The sequence below is a fragment of the Chelmon rostratus genome, chromosome 4 (assembly GCF_017976325.1).
Source record: "Chelmon rostratus isolate fCheRos1 chromosome 4, fCheRos1.pri, whole genome shotgun sequence".
Taxonomy (NCBI): domain Eukaryota; kingdom Metazoa; phylum Chordata; class Actinopteri; order Chaetodontiformes; family Chaetodontidae; genus Chelmon; species Chelmon rostratus.
In genome coordinates this window covers 5,863,493-5,879,835 of record NC_055661.1, presented here as the reverse complement: position 1 = coordinate 5,879,835, position 16,343 = coordinate 5,863,493, and the positions used below count along the sequence as shown (strand labels likewise).

At 42.6% G+C, this 16,343-nt stretch overlaps 1 protein-coding gene across 1 annotated transcript in view; it reads left to right on the top strand.

The window, feature by feature from the left end:
• The window catches only part of LOC121605365 (carboxyl-terminal PDZ ligand of neuronal nitric oxide synthase protein-like), a 177,660-nt gene that overhangs the window by 130,625 nt on the left and 30,692 nt on the right, over window positions 1–16,343 (top strand). Inside the window, exons 9-10 of the mRNA XM_041935249.1 lie at window positions 9,154–9,319; window positions 13,951–14,127. Of these exons, the coding sequence (XP_041791183.1) occupies window positions 9,154–9,319; window positions 13,951–14,127 (343 nt within the window). The remainder of the gene's footprint in view (window positions 1–9,153; window positions 9,320–13,950; window positions 14,128–16,343) is intronic.

Below are 16,343 nucleotides of genomic sequence, written 5' to 3'. Positions count from 1 at the left end.
TGCAGGCTGCACACACACTTGGACATCCAAGCATACATGAACATTCAGTCTCATTACATTTTCAGAACATTTTTGAACATATATGTGTGTGTGTGTGTGTGTGCACGCACAGACACACACATATAAACACACACACACTTGTGTTTCCATCACTTCAGAGGACACTACATAGACTTATAAATACATTCATTTCTTGGAGACTTACACTAACCATAACTATCACCAGTACTTGCCTTACACAAGCCCTAGTCTTCCTAACCTAAAATGTAATGATTTACAGTACTGGGACTTGCATTTTGTCCCCAAAAGGAAGGCAAGCCCCCACACTGTGACTGTGTAAACAGATTTATGTCCCCACAATGTCAGTAAGACACATCTGCAGTCAGACTCACAGACATACAGCACAAATAAGTGTTTATTAGTAGGGGGGAGAAATCTGTTTCTAGTTTTCTATGCACATAACAAATATCTAAGTCTCTCTTTCTCCCTCACCCTCTTTCACAAGACTAAACTTGCCTGAGGCTACTTCTAAACAGCTGTAATGAAGGAGGAGAGCTTACTCCCCTACTGAAGGTCAAACAGTAGAAAGCAACAAGCTGATAAGTTCTGCCCAGATATTGCACATTGTGGCCGAAGACATGGAGGTAAATAGGGATTTCATCGCTGACACATTTGTAAAATATGTGTGTGCATGTACATCTTTATTTGTGTGTGTGTGTGTGTGTGTGTGTCTTTGCATTATTCTGAGTTCCGAACTTTGTTTCTCGCTCAAAACAAGTCTTTCCCTGGTGGCTTTGCCTCAGTTTCACACCAGAAAATAATTGTTCTGTTTTCACTTTTCTGCCTCTTTAAGTGAAAACATTTCACAGGATCGCAAAGTTAAGTTAAAGGCAGATATTTCTCTTGTTTACGACTGAATTATCTCAAGCGGCAGGCCCACACTGATTATATGAAGTTGTCAGGTTTGCGCGTGGCTCTGCCATACTCAAAATGTTGTTTTATAATGGCAACACAACAACACACAACAGTGATAAACAAAGACGTACAGCCAGGAAAAAACATTGCAGACATGTCTGAGTGGCAGATATATAGAAAGACTTACCTGCCACAGTGGCAGGCGGTGAAAAGGTCATGTCAGACCCAGAGAGACCCAATCAGAGCTATATTTAGTTCCTGCTAATGCTAACGAGCACTTCCCAGTGCTGTTATTTCACTTGAAACACGGTGAGGCTGTTATTGTGACACAGTCGCAGGCAACAGCATGTGTTTGTCATCGCTGTTGAGAATCGTTCATTGTTCATTTTTCAAGCAACAATGACAAACATTCATTAGTTCCAGCTTCCCCAGCGTGAGAATGTGCTGCTTTTTTCAGCATCTTTGGGTTTTTGACTGTTGTTCATACGACACAAACAGAACATTGGGATCTGGGGACTTGTGATTGGCATATTTCTCTGTTTGAGGGTGTGTTAACTGAGAGAATAACAGATTAATCCTGACCAAAATCAGCAGATCAGTCGATAAAAATGATAATAGGTAGTTGAAGCCCTATTTTCTTTTAATTTATCATCTGTCTGTACTCTGCAAATCTTCTTTTGATAATCAGCTGCATTTTAAAAGCCGTGTGTGGCAGCATTTTTTGTCCTCCCAGCGTATTATGGATGAAAATATGTAATGAACTAGTGATTATTTTCACTGTCGCCCTGTACGCTGTCTGTGGCCCAGCCTGGCAACTGGGAAATCCTCTTGATGGTGACCCCTGCTGCACGGCCTGAGCAGAGGTCGCAGTAAATGGAGGTAAATTAACGTGGTGGCCAACACTCATCAGAGCTCAGTCGAGGATGAGTGGAAGTGGAGATGTTTAATGCAGTCAGGGAAGTGGGGGAGTCTGTTTCAAGACGAAGTCTGCTCTACAGATGCTGCTCTGCCTCTGCTGCGCTGCTTAATGAAATTTGACCTCTCTCCGTGTCTGTGTCATCCCAGCTCGGTAACTGATCTCTCCTCCAGTCCTTCCTAACTCCATTTCCTTACTTATTCCTCCCACTTTTGTTTATGCGATACCTCCTTATTTCACCTCCTCATATTTTGCTTTCACCCTCCTTTCAGTTAGTTTCCTCTTTTTCTCCTGCCACATACACCTTCTTTTCCTCTTTCTTTTCCTGTTTTTTAGTTGTGCTGATACTGAGCTTCAGGTGTTCTTTGTTTGCTTCTCTGTCCTTCTCTGGAAATATAGTCTCTAAGTGAAGACAACATGTTCCTCTCTGGAAATGATTCACTTGAATCATACATGTTAATGTCGTGAAGTTCCATTTCACCAAAAAATACTCTGTTTTATTAAGTTCCTCCAAAGTCTTCACTACATACAGTATATTATATGAGTCTGGACAGACATTAATGTAAATACAACTTGACTGAGTGGTGGAAGCATACGGCCACAAGGTGGTATTTCTACTTATACATCGATCCCTCCCTGTCTCCCACGCTGTTGTTGGACTTTCCTGGTCGTCTCTCGCTTCATCAAGCTCTCTAAGCACATGACAAGCCTAAGAGCATTTCTGATGGCTTCATTTTCATTGCACCAGCAAAATTATCATTTCTTCCTCTTCAGTTTGTTCCTTCAAAAATTGAGATAAAAACAGAGACAAACCAGTGTTGGAGGGGGTTCAAACACACATCAAAGGGTCCTGGCGTGGGCAGGGAACACGATGATGGTAATCCTGTGTGAAGAGTACATCCTCAGTGATCAACCCTGTGGAGTCACAACACACAACCAACACACAACAGTCCTAATCCCCTTACACTACCGTGGCAGAGTCACTGTTTCTCAGTCTCCTTTCAAAGGGAAATGGTATCATTTAAACAGCCTTGTCTTCCAGTTTCCACAATTTCTACATTTTTACAAGATTAGGAGGTAATCCACGAGGTCTTGATTTTTTTTTTTGTAACACTCTCATTTTGTCTTTATATGTAGCGCCAAGCGCTCTTTGCTGCAGTTGTTTTGCAGAGCACTTTCCAGTGACAGCAGATCACGTCTGCACGCTCTCATTCTAAAGTCTGAAAATAAGGACAAAACTGCGTCACTCTAAGAATTATGACGTTGACTGTCGAGGTGAGCAGCAAACATGCAGTGAAAGCTTGCGTGCACACTGTCGCATTTTAAGGAAGAGTGGAGAGAGAGGGAAGCAAAACCGAGCTGTATGAAATATTTTAAGTCACGTGATATTAAAATCAGTTAAATAGAAATGTTTTTTACGTTGTAAAGAACTGACAAGATGGAAGGAAACTTGGCAGCGAAACTGTCAAACTGTTGTGAGAGAGGGGAAGATGAAAACTGTCCTCAGGCACCGTTCTGTTCTGGGAACAGTTCTGAACAAAGAAAGCAATAAAGTGGAAGCGAGATGCTGCTGCCTAATTAGAGCTTTAAGCACTCATTTGAGTTGCTTGAAGCTCCTTCAATTTCACGACGCTCAGATAAGAGGGCAGGAAAACACTGGGTAGCAGCAGGTCTTCTATCAAGGGACCACCACAGTGAGACAGAAGTGGAGCACCTTTTTAATTGGTTCTTTGTCTGGGTTCCATTTTTAGCAAGAGGTTTTAGATCTTTTCTCTTCAAGTCTTAAAAGGAATATCGACAGTATTGTTTCTCGACCAGTGAGTTATGGTCTGACAGTCTGGTTGACTGGCCTTTCTTCAGGATGAGAAAACCCGAGGCCAGTCTCCTTTTTTTCAGCATTTGTTTTTATCACGATTAAACCAATTTTCCATCCATCCTGTATTTTTCCCAACCTGATTACATCGCCATTACGTGAAGAGGCATTTGCGTATGAGGTCTGAAATTGTGTGACATGAATGAAATTAGGTTTGTCTGGCTACGAATCACTGATGTACACCTCCACAGAAAATGAATTAGATCATATGGAAAATGGAGCTGTAACAGCATCAAAGGCCTAAATTTCCACAGATAAATTAAGGATCACGGTTGCAATGCAGGAGAAATTATAGTTTTAGTACATGGTATATCTTTTCTTCCAATATGTTAGCAAAAACTCTGTTAAAATCAGAATACTGCAATGCATTGTCAGTACCAGGGCAGCAATATGACAGACCTGAACTTTTCCTTTGCCACCAGACTAAAAATGTCAAACCCATAGCACTCTGTCATACATTGCAACGCATACATTCTGCAAAACTCAAGCAACATACAACTAATTTATATAGAGTGGTATTATTTTATGAAAGACTAATTTCCTTATGTATAGTGTATTATTTTTTGTTCATGTGCAGATATTAACATAATGGATTGTTGTCTCGCAATATATCAACTATCACAGAATCCCCCCGATCATTTTGCTATCACTGTATTGTCTCAATATAGTGTTGTATCTGGATTTGCCCTGTTGCTCAGCTAACCCAGGTCTGATATTTGTACTACTGTTTGCTTTATTCTTGCAGAGCACAGCAAACATTAGCACAGCAAACGTTGTTTAATGTTGTTCATGGTCCCCAAAACATGATAGCATGTGGAGGGAAAAAAGGATTCAGGTGATCAGTATAACAGCAGCTCTGTTTGTGTAGCACTTTTCAAAGCAAAAGTTACAAAGCCCTTCATAACAAAAATAAAAGAGGAGAAAAAGCAAGAAAAAATACAAGAATCAACTGATTCAACTGTTTTGCAAGGCCAGTATTTTGCATTGAGCTGAAAAATAGCGACAGCAACAGTAAAAATGATATCAATGACAATGAGAGACTGTCCTTCCAAGAAAAACAGCAGAATGAGGAGTTTTAAGTAAGTAGGTTTAGTGACTTCCTGTTCAGTTTGGGTGTTGTATGATGCTCCCCAAAGCTATGAGAGGTGTCATTTTAACCCGAATGTCGGCCGATGTGGTGTTTAATCTGAATGTTGAACTAGAGTGAGTTGAATTCAAAAGCCTCCAAAAGACAACCAAAACCAACTTTTTTAATCCAAGTAAATATCCCCATTGACTTTTGTATTTGCTTGTGAATTAAGTGATATTCAGTTTCAGGTGGAACCAAAAAAAGACAATGAGATGGAGGCACACACAGCCCGATAAACAGAGGTGCAGGTGGAGAAAGGAAAGAGCCCCAGAGACGCAGCTGTAATTATTTAAGGCTTATCGTCTGTCAATTTTTCATTTCTTTTTTTATATTTTATCTGTAGATGCAGCCTCTGTTTTCACAGAAACTGCGTCTGGCCATTTGCAGAATGCAACCAAGTTTAACCTTGTGTGGCTGCATCAGAGCGATCTCTTTTTCATCAGATATCCAGACAACAAAGCTGAGGTCTTTTAAGAGAAAAAGTTTTTTCCCAGATTATTTTGCTTATCTTGTTTTGTTCACTACTGTTGCTGAATGGGACTGTTCGGTGTTCTTTTACCAGCCAGTGCAGCTCAGTGAGAGACTTATCATGGACAGCATCAGGACAAATGTGACACTTGCTCCCAAGGCCTCAGTATAAACCATGCTGGAGTGGCTGATGCACTATTAGAGTTGTCAGCAGGGCAGCACATGTCAAAGTCAAGCTCCTGTCTTCTATAGCTCAAGATGGGACCTGTCAGCTGAATTACACCACCGAAGTCATCATCAGGGTGTCAGTCTTTACAAATGAGGTCTGCAGAGGCGGCTCTGCCCCGAACACAATCTGAAATCACCTCTATTTGTGGCTAAGTGGAAGGATAATGGAAGTAGATGACTGTCTTCCTCAGCACTTGTTTTTCTGTCTGGTGAGTGAATGTGGGAGAGGAGAGGGAGGAGGAGGAGGAGGTGTGAAGGCCTTCGGATGGGGCCTATGAATTTTGACTTCATCTTGTCTCTCTCCACCTCGCTGGTTCCTTATCAGAGTAGGGAAGGACTGATGAGGTTTCATCATAGAAAAATACTGAAAACAGTCCTCATGCCCAAGACAGAGAAGGAGAAAGGAGGGAGGCAATGAGGGAGGAGATACAACCCTGACTCTCAAAACATTAAGACGCTGTGTGAAACATAGATAAAACAGAATGTGATCGTTTGCTAATCCTTTAATCCTGTAATATACTCAAGTAAAAACAGTACAAAGACAATAAATTTAATGTCTGACCTCATCAGCTTCATGGATTTTTGTAAATATCTGCTTATTCTGAATTTGATGCAGCGACACGTTTCAAACAAGTTGGCACAGGAGCAACTAAAGACTGGGAAAGATGTGGAACGCTCCAAAAAAACCTGTTTGGATCATTCCACAGGTAAACAGGTTGATTGGTAACAGGTGATAGCATCATGATTGGACATGATGTATAATAAGATGGGGAATGTTAATAGGAATATGTCCTAAACAGGATAGCATTGTGCTATGTTGAAACTAAATATGAAGAACTGAAGCATTCTTTGCAGTGTGGCAGAATGCTGAAGTGCCCTTGGCATCTGCTTTCTACTTTGCCTTTTGATGTGTGTCACCATTGACGTCAGGAGCCAAGAGCCTCCGTGCTGCCACGGTAACAGCTTCTGTGTTACCACATGAAGCTGGAATGAGAAACCAGGGGGTCATTAAGAGTTTCAATGACTTGTAACTCCACGAGGCCCCGTGATTCACGGCGCTCTGAAAATACACTGCAGCTCTTGTCGGTCCTTCACATCAGCTGCCTTCCCACAAATCTTACGAGCACCTGTTCAGACGTGCCGTAGTACTGTTTGTATGTATTTGTATGAAACAGTTTACTGATAAGAAGCCGTTAGAAGAAGCGGGAAGGAGCACTGGACTTGCACTCACTGACATTAAAATGTATGTAGTGTAATAGGATAAAAGCATGTCACACGCTCTCTCCGTCAGTACCTCGTTGACTGTATTAGACAGTTGACATTTGAAGTCCTGCTGGACTGTTTTCAAACTCCAGGGTTAAGCCTCATCAAACCATTGAGAGCCACGCCGTGCCTCCTGTCAGAAAATCATTAGTAAGTGGGCTCCTTCAGTACGCTTCTTCTGAACCATTCTTGTGATTTGAGACCTTGAGGATTTCTCCTTTGAAACTGTTGGAAGCAATTATGTGCTCAGGAAGGGAGATGCCTGGCTGAATAGAGTGGGAGGTGGTGCCACCAACATTTGATTTGGAGAGTACTTTGAAGTAAAAATGGGCAGTCAATGGTAGTACAAAAGCTTGTAACTGTGTGTGTGCGTGCGCGTGACATGTGGGCCCTGAGTGAGCAGGGTCTTCCCCTCCCTCTTATATAAATGATTCAGAGCGTAATAGAAGTTTTATCCTTTCAGTCTTCGATTGAAATAGATTCTGCTTTAATCTTGCCGACCACAGCAGACTGTGGCATTAAGGTTACATGAGGATCAGAGCTGGTGCTCTGCTACTCACGTCATAAAAATGAAATAGATGGATAAAAAGCCTCACTAATTACAAAGATCCAGCATCTGTCACTCACACTTTTCCACTAGCTTGGACCTTTTTTGTAGTGTACATAATGGAGAGAGATCAAAAGTCAGAATGTCAATACCAATGATAAAGTGAATTACTAGTCTGCAGATTTTTTTGTTTTGATTAAGTAATCATGTTTTAAATATCTGAAAATGGTAAAAAGTGCCTACCCAAACTTACCAGAGGCCAAGATGACATATTCATAATGCAGAATGGTTTTGTCCAACAGTTAGAATCCACAGGTGTTGAATTTTACAGTGCTGTGAAAGAGAGAGAAGCAGGAAATCATGAAAGTGGCTGAAATGACAAAGGTCAATGTTGCTTTTATGGTCTGTTGAATGAGAAAATAGTCTCTGAAGGAATTGCTGCATAAAAAAGAGACTGTTTCAAAAGACAATACATAAATAAAACACAGTTGCAAACACTGTTCCCAAGAAGTTTGTAATGATTGTGCTAAAGCAACACGTACCTTTTACCAGAATTCATCAGCTCAACGCAGAAGATGTGTAGCAACCCTAAGGGCCTGCTAATAATTACAATTAATCGCTTTTCAAAGTTGTCAATCACAGATTGACTGACTGATCACAGTGTTTCATTAACTGCTTCAGCTGGATGCTGTACGTGAAACATGTGTCCAGCTATTGATTATGAAACTTCAGCTTCATGCACAACCAGCAGCTCTGCCCGTGCTCCTTCGATTGTGAGCTTTTCTTCCCGGGCAGAACACTTTGAATGTCTGCTGTGCTTTGATGAGTAACCAGGCAGTAAAAATACAGTGTGATTGATCTGGCACTGCCACTGCTGAAGTGCCTCAGCCAGATCCTGAAGCCTCTCAGCTCCTGATTAACTGATGTTACTAGGTGAAGGCATCAGTGGCTACATTTGTTTAATAAATGGCTTCTGACGTGTGTGGTAGCAGTGGTGCCCATTTTCCTGGAAGGATAATGTTTTATTTATGGAGTGTTCTAATTTACGGCACAAATTCTATCCAGATGTTTCTCCCATATCTGATAGATGCCTCTTCTCAGAAGCAGCATTAAGCACAGTTTCTTTGCGTGCTGATCCTTTTTGGTTTGGCTTCTTTCTTTCTTTTTAATATACTTCCTAAAGTCTTTACTTCTAATCTAGAACCCAATTCTGTATTTATCATTCTCTGCTTATCTGAGTGAACGGTGAATCGTACTTGAACTCAGAAATATTTCTTCCACAACTCCTCATTAAGCACCTTGAAATTGCTTGAGTATCATACAAGTTTCTCTTTAATTTATTTTGTTCTTATTACTGTTCCTTTGTTTTTCATGTCCAGATTGAATGTCAAGTCGATACTTCTGTAACACATCTGTATGCTTTGCTACAAAAGGATGATTGAAAAGTGTCTAAAATATCAACTGCTCACTGTAGAGCAGCTTTTCAATGTTTGCCGTGTAGGAAAAACATGAGCTCAACGAAAGTGTGGTGCATTGCGAGTAGCCAGTAGTTTTTCGGTGTTATCTTTACTCAAATATTTGAAACAAACAGCGCTCACTCCTGATTCCTCTGACAAGCGGATTCTGTTTGAAGGGCCATCAGAGTTTGACCCTGCTCAGCAAGTGGAGTGGTGTGTGGTGTATCTGTGTGTTTGGGGAATTCAGATAAGGGGTAGCCAGGTGTTTGTATACCCTGCACTGATTTTCTGTTCCTATCGCTGCTTTCTCCTCCTCTGTCTGTCCGTCTAACCCTGGATTCGCCTCTCCCTGTGCAGGTCCACCTGCTGAAGGACCAGCTGAGTGCGGAGGCCACGGCTCGGCTGGAGGCCCAGGCACGAGTCCATCAGCTGCTGCTGCAGAACAAAGACCTGCTGCAGCACATCTCGCTGCTGGTTAAACAGATCCAGGAGCTGGAGACCAAGATGTCTGGACCGAACTCCAGTGAGTAGATCAAATACACACACATGCTGGAGTTTATATAGAATGTGACTGATGCCAGCCTCTGCTGGCCGCCAACAAGAAATGTAACACAGACAGGTGTCTGCTCCACACCCACCTCACCCCGTCCTGCACCTTTAGCTATTCTGATTTAATTTTAACACAATAAAATAAAGAGGCGTGAAGAGGAGTAAAGAAGCAACAGCCCATCAGTCATTCTCAATCCTATAACTAGAAAAAAATAAAAAAACCTGCATACATCATACATACATTCACATAATTCAACAAAATAGACACAGTTGTGAAACATTGTGCTAGAGTGATGTTCAGTAACTTCAGAGTCACAAACCATGGCAACATCAAGCCCGTCCCAGCCGGATTCATTACTTTTTTGTGTCCCCTGGAAACAGATCCCTCAGCGTCTGTGCTGCGGTTTTCGGTTGTGTTGTGTGCATTAGCAGCATGTTTTCTAAATGCTATACACGTGTTTTCAAATTAATAAAGATGCTTTCTTAATCAGTCTAATTTGCTGCCCCGCTCTCCCACTCACCCCACGCAACAGCAGACTAACCTTGCACCCCACCGATTGTCCTTCCAAATTTGTTCCCCTATTTTGAAACGTAATCAGACACCCATGCAACTACTACTTCACTACTCATAAAAAATGCTATTTATTACTTAACCTAAACAAAAAACAGGGAAACTCTGCCTAGGAAGCAGTGTGGATCAAACCTGGACTGAGTCAGCTGTATTAGGATTCCCACAGATAGGTATGCAAAGGGTTTAGGATCAGCCAGGACGGCGTAGTATAATGAGCACTGATAAGGAAACAAGAAATGAAATATAGAAATGACTGAGGCATAAAGATGGTAATTCAAGATCATACGCCATTACCTCTAGGTCAACACACACTATTGCTGTCAGGTAAAATCCTTCAATGTGACAGAGCAAGCATCACCACCCACACACACACACACAGCCATATTACTAACCCTGACCTACACACTGAGAGAGCAGGCATATTCAGCTCTGTGTACTCTTGTACAGACAGCAAACAGAGTGAGTGAAGCACAGACCTGGACAGGCTTCGGAATGGAAATTCCTACATGAAAGCTTCTGAGTCCCAGCATGAGACTGGATTCTGTCGTGGTATCGACCCCTCGCCGCTCTGTTTATCATGCACCCCACACGTTCTGTCACTGTCCTTTCGTCCACGCCCCCCTCTGTCCTCTCCGTCACTCCCCCCGCAGCTTCACATATTGTTAAGCCTGTTCATCAGCTATTCAGACAGACTATCTTCTCTGCACTATCGCAGTGTAGCCTGCCCTCCAATTGTCACCCTGAGAGAAACAAATCTTTTATCTTATCTGCCAGCGCTTCAGAAATCCAGCGTGGAAAGTGTTTTCTCATTGGCGCCTCTGTATGTTGGAGATTTGAAAAAGGCCTCATTTTACACAAGGTCAGCAAAAACTGTTCTGTGGACACACTTGGAGACAAATTATATCTTAAATGTAGATGGAATGGTTTCACACCACAATGTAATGTTCACGCTTGTAGACCTTTCTCATGGCACATTTTGACTTGAACACAGGCACAGAACTGGTAACATCAATTACGGCTGCGTGTCATCTCTTGCTGGCTCACTAGCGTGGCTTATTGTCACAACTAAATGGAAAGGAACTGTCATTGATGCTATTAGTAGCACCTGTCGCTCTAATGCTATCACAATCGAAAGTTTCCACCATGAGAGGTGTCTATTTCACAGCATCTTAACTGCTTTTAGTGGAATTTTCCAGCTTGAAACATGGTCTGACTATAGATGAGAAGAGGTGGGGATCCCATGCAGGAGGTTTAAGCCCAGTTCATTGCTTCATCACTAGAAAGCCTCCTAAAGGCACACTAATATGCTGAAAATCCCTTTTTGTTTGCTTCTTTTGTTTTCATTTCTTTTTTCTATCATTATCCAATAGTCCCCTCCTGTAGGCTTGAAAGGTGGCTCTGAAAAGCTTGTAGTTTGCTTTATTGCTCAGGATAACAGCTGGAGTCAACCGTTACAGTGGATTTCAAAGGAGGAAAAATATATATGTCAATACTTCAAAATGTTGACAAAAACTTTTTGAACCCCTCTGCTGAAGATCGTTATTTATGAAAGGCTTTTATCCAAACCGCTCTCCAATTTGCCTCTGTAGTATATTTTACTTTGAAGGATACTCAATTTTTCTAGCAAAGAACTTTATTCTGTTAGAGAGGAAGAAGTGGATTTACACTCAATTTCGGCTATCAGACATAGTATGCATATTAAATAACTTGCATTAGATTTACCTCAGGGCACCATCTATTAAAGGGAAAAAATGATAGCCAATTAATTAATTTAGTTGAATTAATGAATACGTGATTGAGTGACTGAGGTTGCGAATGCAGCATTATACCAAATTTGTGAATGAGCGCCATCAGTCCAGATCAAGCTGCATTAATCAGTGGAAACACAAAAGAACAAGTGAATGAAATTTTGAAGACTAAACATTAAAATCAGACTTAAGGCACTGTTCAGCAGCTGAGAGGGACAGGATGCCCAAAGAAGTTTTCTAAAGTACTTAGATCATAACTTTATTGATGGATGGGAAGTCCCTAATGATTTTGATGTAATGCTTAAGTTCAACTTCATATTAATCTATAGCATCAGCCCAGCATCACAGGAGAAGTGCTGTTTAACCTGTGGATTAATAGTTATGGAAAGGTCACTTTGGAGGGAGGAGAGGAGAAGCAACCACTGGGTGTTCAGCCCTTCGGAGCGTCTTAGCCAGCTGACGCGTCTCCTTCCCTCGTCTGGAGCTTCCTGGAGCGCCCGGATATTTCCTTGGATCCCACACAGCGACCTCGGCTTTAGTCGGCTGTCTCTCGACAAGCGGCAGGGTGATGACCTCTTCTGAACGCACCCACTTGGTTGTGCGAGAGACTCGGTGGCCGCTCTGACAGAATTTGTCACGGTTGTGACTTCTGTAACTCTGAGCTGAAGAGCAGATGAGGCTCACACTGAAGGAAGAATGTTGTTTCTTCATGCTTCTTCTGTAGAGAAGGGGGGGGGGGGGGCGCATGTCCGGTGACAGAGGCATGAAGCCTCATTACAAGTGTAATGCTTCCATGTTTAAAATCAGCCTTTTCAGGTGCGAAACAAAAAGATGCCAAAACACCTTAATGAATAACAAGATATCATCCTAAATAATAAATGAGTAGTAGACAGTATTAACCGAGCCTTTTGCAACCTCTGTTATATAAACATAGACACACTAACACACACACACAGGCACTCTGAGGGTGACCTGTGTGAGTTACGGCATCTCAATCTCACCTTGCCTTTTGATAGAAGATGTGATCAGTTTTCATGTACACATTAACAACTTTAACACACCATCTAAGCTGCAGTAATTAGAGTGAGGACATAATGAATCCATCAAGCACATCACAACTATATTTAGACATATGTTTGAGGTTCAGGAAAAACAGACATAATTTTTATAAATAGTCTTTGAAACATGTCATTAGGGCTGAAGCAAGGCCCTTCACTGATGAGACTGTTTCCACATTATCACATTATCATTGTCACTGAAAAATAGGTTTATGTTAACTACAGAAAAATGGTGATCTTGTAAAAATATCGCGCTCTTCATTTCTTCACATTAGCAAACAGTTCCTGTTAGTTTGGGGTTTGTTGTCCCTGCGTCCAATTGCACGAATCAGTTGGTGTCCATTTAGCTTGAATCTTGCAGACCTCTTCCTCAAGCAAGAAACCATGAGGATCACAGCCTCTCCTTCCTCTCTCATTCACTTGGTGGTTGTTGGCCTGACCGTAAGGAGGGTTCAGTGTCTTGCCCAAGGTCACTTCATCATGAGGACAGGAAGAGCTGGGGATTGAACCGCCAACCCTGCGATTCATGGACCTCTACCTCTACCTGAGCCACAGCATGGTAGTCTTAGTAGCATTTGCTAAGACTACGCATGTGAATTAGCCCAGTTGTGCGCAGTTGTACTGCTAAATAAGACCTGATGCTGCTGTTTTGTTTTGATGTGTCTTACACATGTCTGGAAACGTATTGAGCTCAAAGGAGAGTGCGCTCTGGTGCTAGTGTGGAATCCTCCTGCTAAATGAAGGCTCTCGGTGAAGCACTCTGGTTAGTATTGATACTGAAAAGATGGAGTATGCCTTTAATGTATCTTTCACCCAGTTTTTGAGCTCTAGGTCCATTCTCTGTGCCCATAAAGAAGGAAGCGCAGCATGTTTCACTGAGCAGCCCTGATGATGATGAAATGCTTTGAAATATGTTGTTTTTTTTTTTTCTTTTCATTACTCACTTGCCCACTATAAAAGCACATTGATTTGTTGGTAACCGAGTGATCGATTTTGTTTTGTGAATTTTCAAGGAGCAGTAATTTCCAATCCACCACAATTCACATATGACTGAATCACATTCGTTATTCTTCTGCCATGATACAACAGTGGGGGTGATGGCGATGAATTTAAATGAAGTGGAACTTTTGAATGTGGTGTAAAATATTTGATCTGTCCTTTATTCCTTGTCTCTCCCTCCCTCTCCTCAATCATCATTTTCTGCTTTCTTTCCCTCTCCTCTGTCCAGTGGGATCTCAGGACAGTTTGTTGGAGATCACCTTCCGCTCCACAGTGCATTCAGTGATCTGCGACCCCACAACGCCCAAACCTGAGGTGTCCGCCATCAACCTGCCCGCGCTGGGCACCTCTGACGGGATCAGCAACGCCTTCTCATCTTCCAATGGGACTCTTGGAAGCCCCCTAGGTAGGGACCAGTGTCTTCTCAAACTGGAGTGTTTCCGTTTCCTCCCGGGGCCTCCGCGTCCTCCGCTCCCCTCGCCTCCCCCGCTGCTCAAAGCTAGCACGCCAGAGAGCAAAGATCAGGAGGCGTCTGAGGCAAAGTTGTCGTCCGACGACGTGAAATCTCTGGGCTGCCTGGACTTTGCCAGGTTTCGCGAGTCAGGTATCGCCTCAGAGTACGAGTCGAACACGGATGACAGCGATGACAATGAGGATGAGGGGGAGGACGATGAGGAGGGGATGGAGATCTTTGGCTGGGGGACGGACGAGGAGACGCTGAGGCTGCTTAATGTTCTCAACAGACAGGAAACCCCTGACTGTCTGGGAGATGAAATAGCAGTATAACGCACTAACCTGCTCCCTTGACGCATCCTGGCGTGATAGAACACGATAGCCTTGACCTGTTTTTGTCCACTCACTTCAAACATCTCTGTCGGAATAACTATGTAGAGAACTGCCCTCTCTCTGACATGCACAATGATACACAAGGCTTACACCAATATATTGGTGTAACATAGGTATTGCAACTGCAAGAGAAATCAAATAGATAGATAAATAAAAGGAAATTCACTGTAGGTGGAGACAGCTGGCGTAGCCCTGGTCAAACATGTCACGGTCTTGGTTGGCTCTCATAGGGATCCGGAACACATCAGTCACTCAGGCATTCATTAAATTTGTCCCGGTAAAAATTTCAGCTCACCAGAGGGAAGGTGGTCTGCGTTGTGCTGCCACTAGTGGCCAAATACCACGAGTGGCATTTATGTATTTAATGTGTGTGCGTGTGTGAATTATATAGTCCTGGATCATCCTGATCCCTTAGATCTTGTAGAGTTCTCTGAATGTACAGAGGCGCCAGAAACAACTGGGGCTCCTGGTGAGTTTTAAAATCAGTCCAAACCGTCACGATGAGTCAGCGAGTCAGTACATGTCGTCAGCCGGTGTGTGAGTAACTGTCACATTTGTTGTGTGTCAACTGCCAAAAATGAGTAGTTTACTTTCAGGCAAATTGGTGTGAATCAAGTGAGATAATGAAGCGTTTCATGTTCAGTCTTAACACCTTTTAAGAATATTAGTATCACCTGAAGTATCCCCTGTTGGTCACACCTGAAATACATGTCTCAAAAGACAACTGTGTGAATGTAATCTCTAATCTATATGCATACTCATGCATATCCACTTGTTCCTTAAAATCCATTGCTTCTTTCCTTCCTTTTCTTCTGCCTCTATTCTTGATTACACACGCAGACCTCGTAGCCGTAGATCACACACACACACCCCTAAAATCTCCTGCCAGCTCTCTGTTGCTGAATTTCAATTTGAGATTTGGGAGCTCTGAAACAAAATCAGGGAGTTTACATTAAGGTCTTTCCTCCTTTCAACAGTTTGAAATTGTGAGTTAGTCCGTCTTAATCGTGAAGATGTCAGGATGTAACATGAAATCAAACCAAAAGCAAAGGTTAGTTCAGGGGCAAGCTTTCAATTTGTCAGGATTGGGAGCGTAGCTGTCAGTCATGCTGGCAGGAACAAGACGACAGAGTTTGGGGCTGGAGAGACTGATGAGCTCTTGTCCTTGCTGGAGTGAAAAGTGACTCTTCGGCTGAGCAACGATGAACACTTCAGCCAGACCCGGGGAGGAACTTTATTACCGTCTCTGTGTTTGGACAGAGACGGTCCGTTCTTGCTCAGCTCATAATTAATCAAAGACTATTTTTAGACAAAAACCTATGTGTAATGTATGTATGAAGTTTATTTTCTACGTCATCCCACAGAACTGATGAACTGCTCCATCCTTGACTTCTGCAGGCAGCCCTCTTTTTGTCTCTTCACAATTTGTTGACTTGGTAGTCAGAGCATGTTTGCACTCTTTTCACTTGTCCACACATTTCCCCGCTTTTTAATTTATGTAAAGCCGGGATTAGTCGGACCTCGAGGAACGCTGTTTGTTTCTTTTATTCATCCCGTAAACAAAAACTCTTCCCTCGTGCCAGAACAGCAGCTCACGGATGACAGCCAAGAGTGGTCTCGTTTGTTTAAACCCAGCTCTGTGTATGGCCTCCAAGCACAATGCGGTATTAAAGTGTTCATTTTGTTTCACGAGGAAAGCCACAGAGTTTTCTGTCCTCGCATCGTCGCCCAGTTTATCAGAGCACTCCTGTCAAATCAATGCAGACAGGCCAGTGT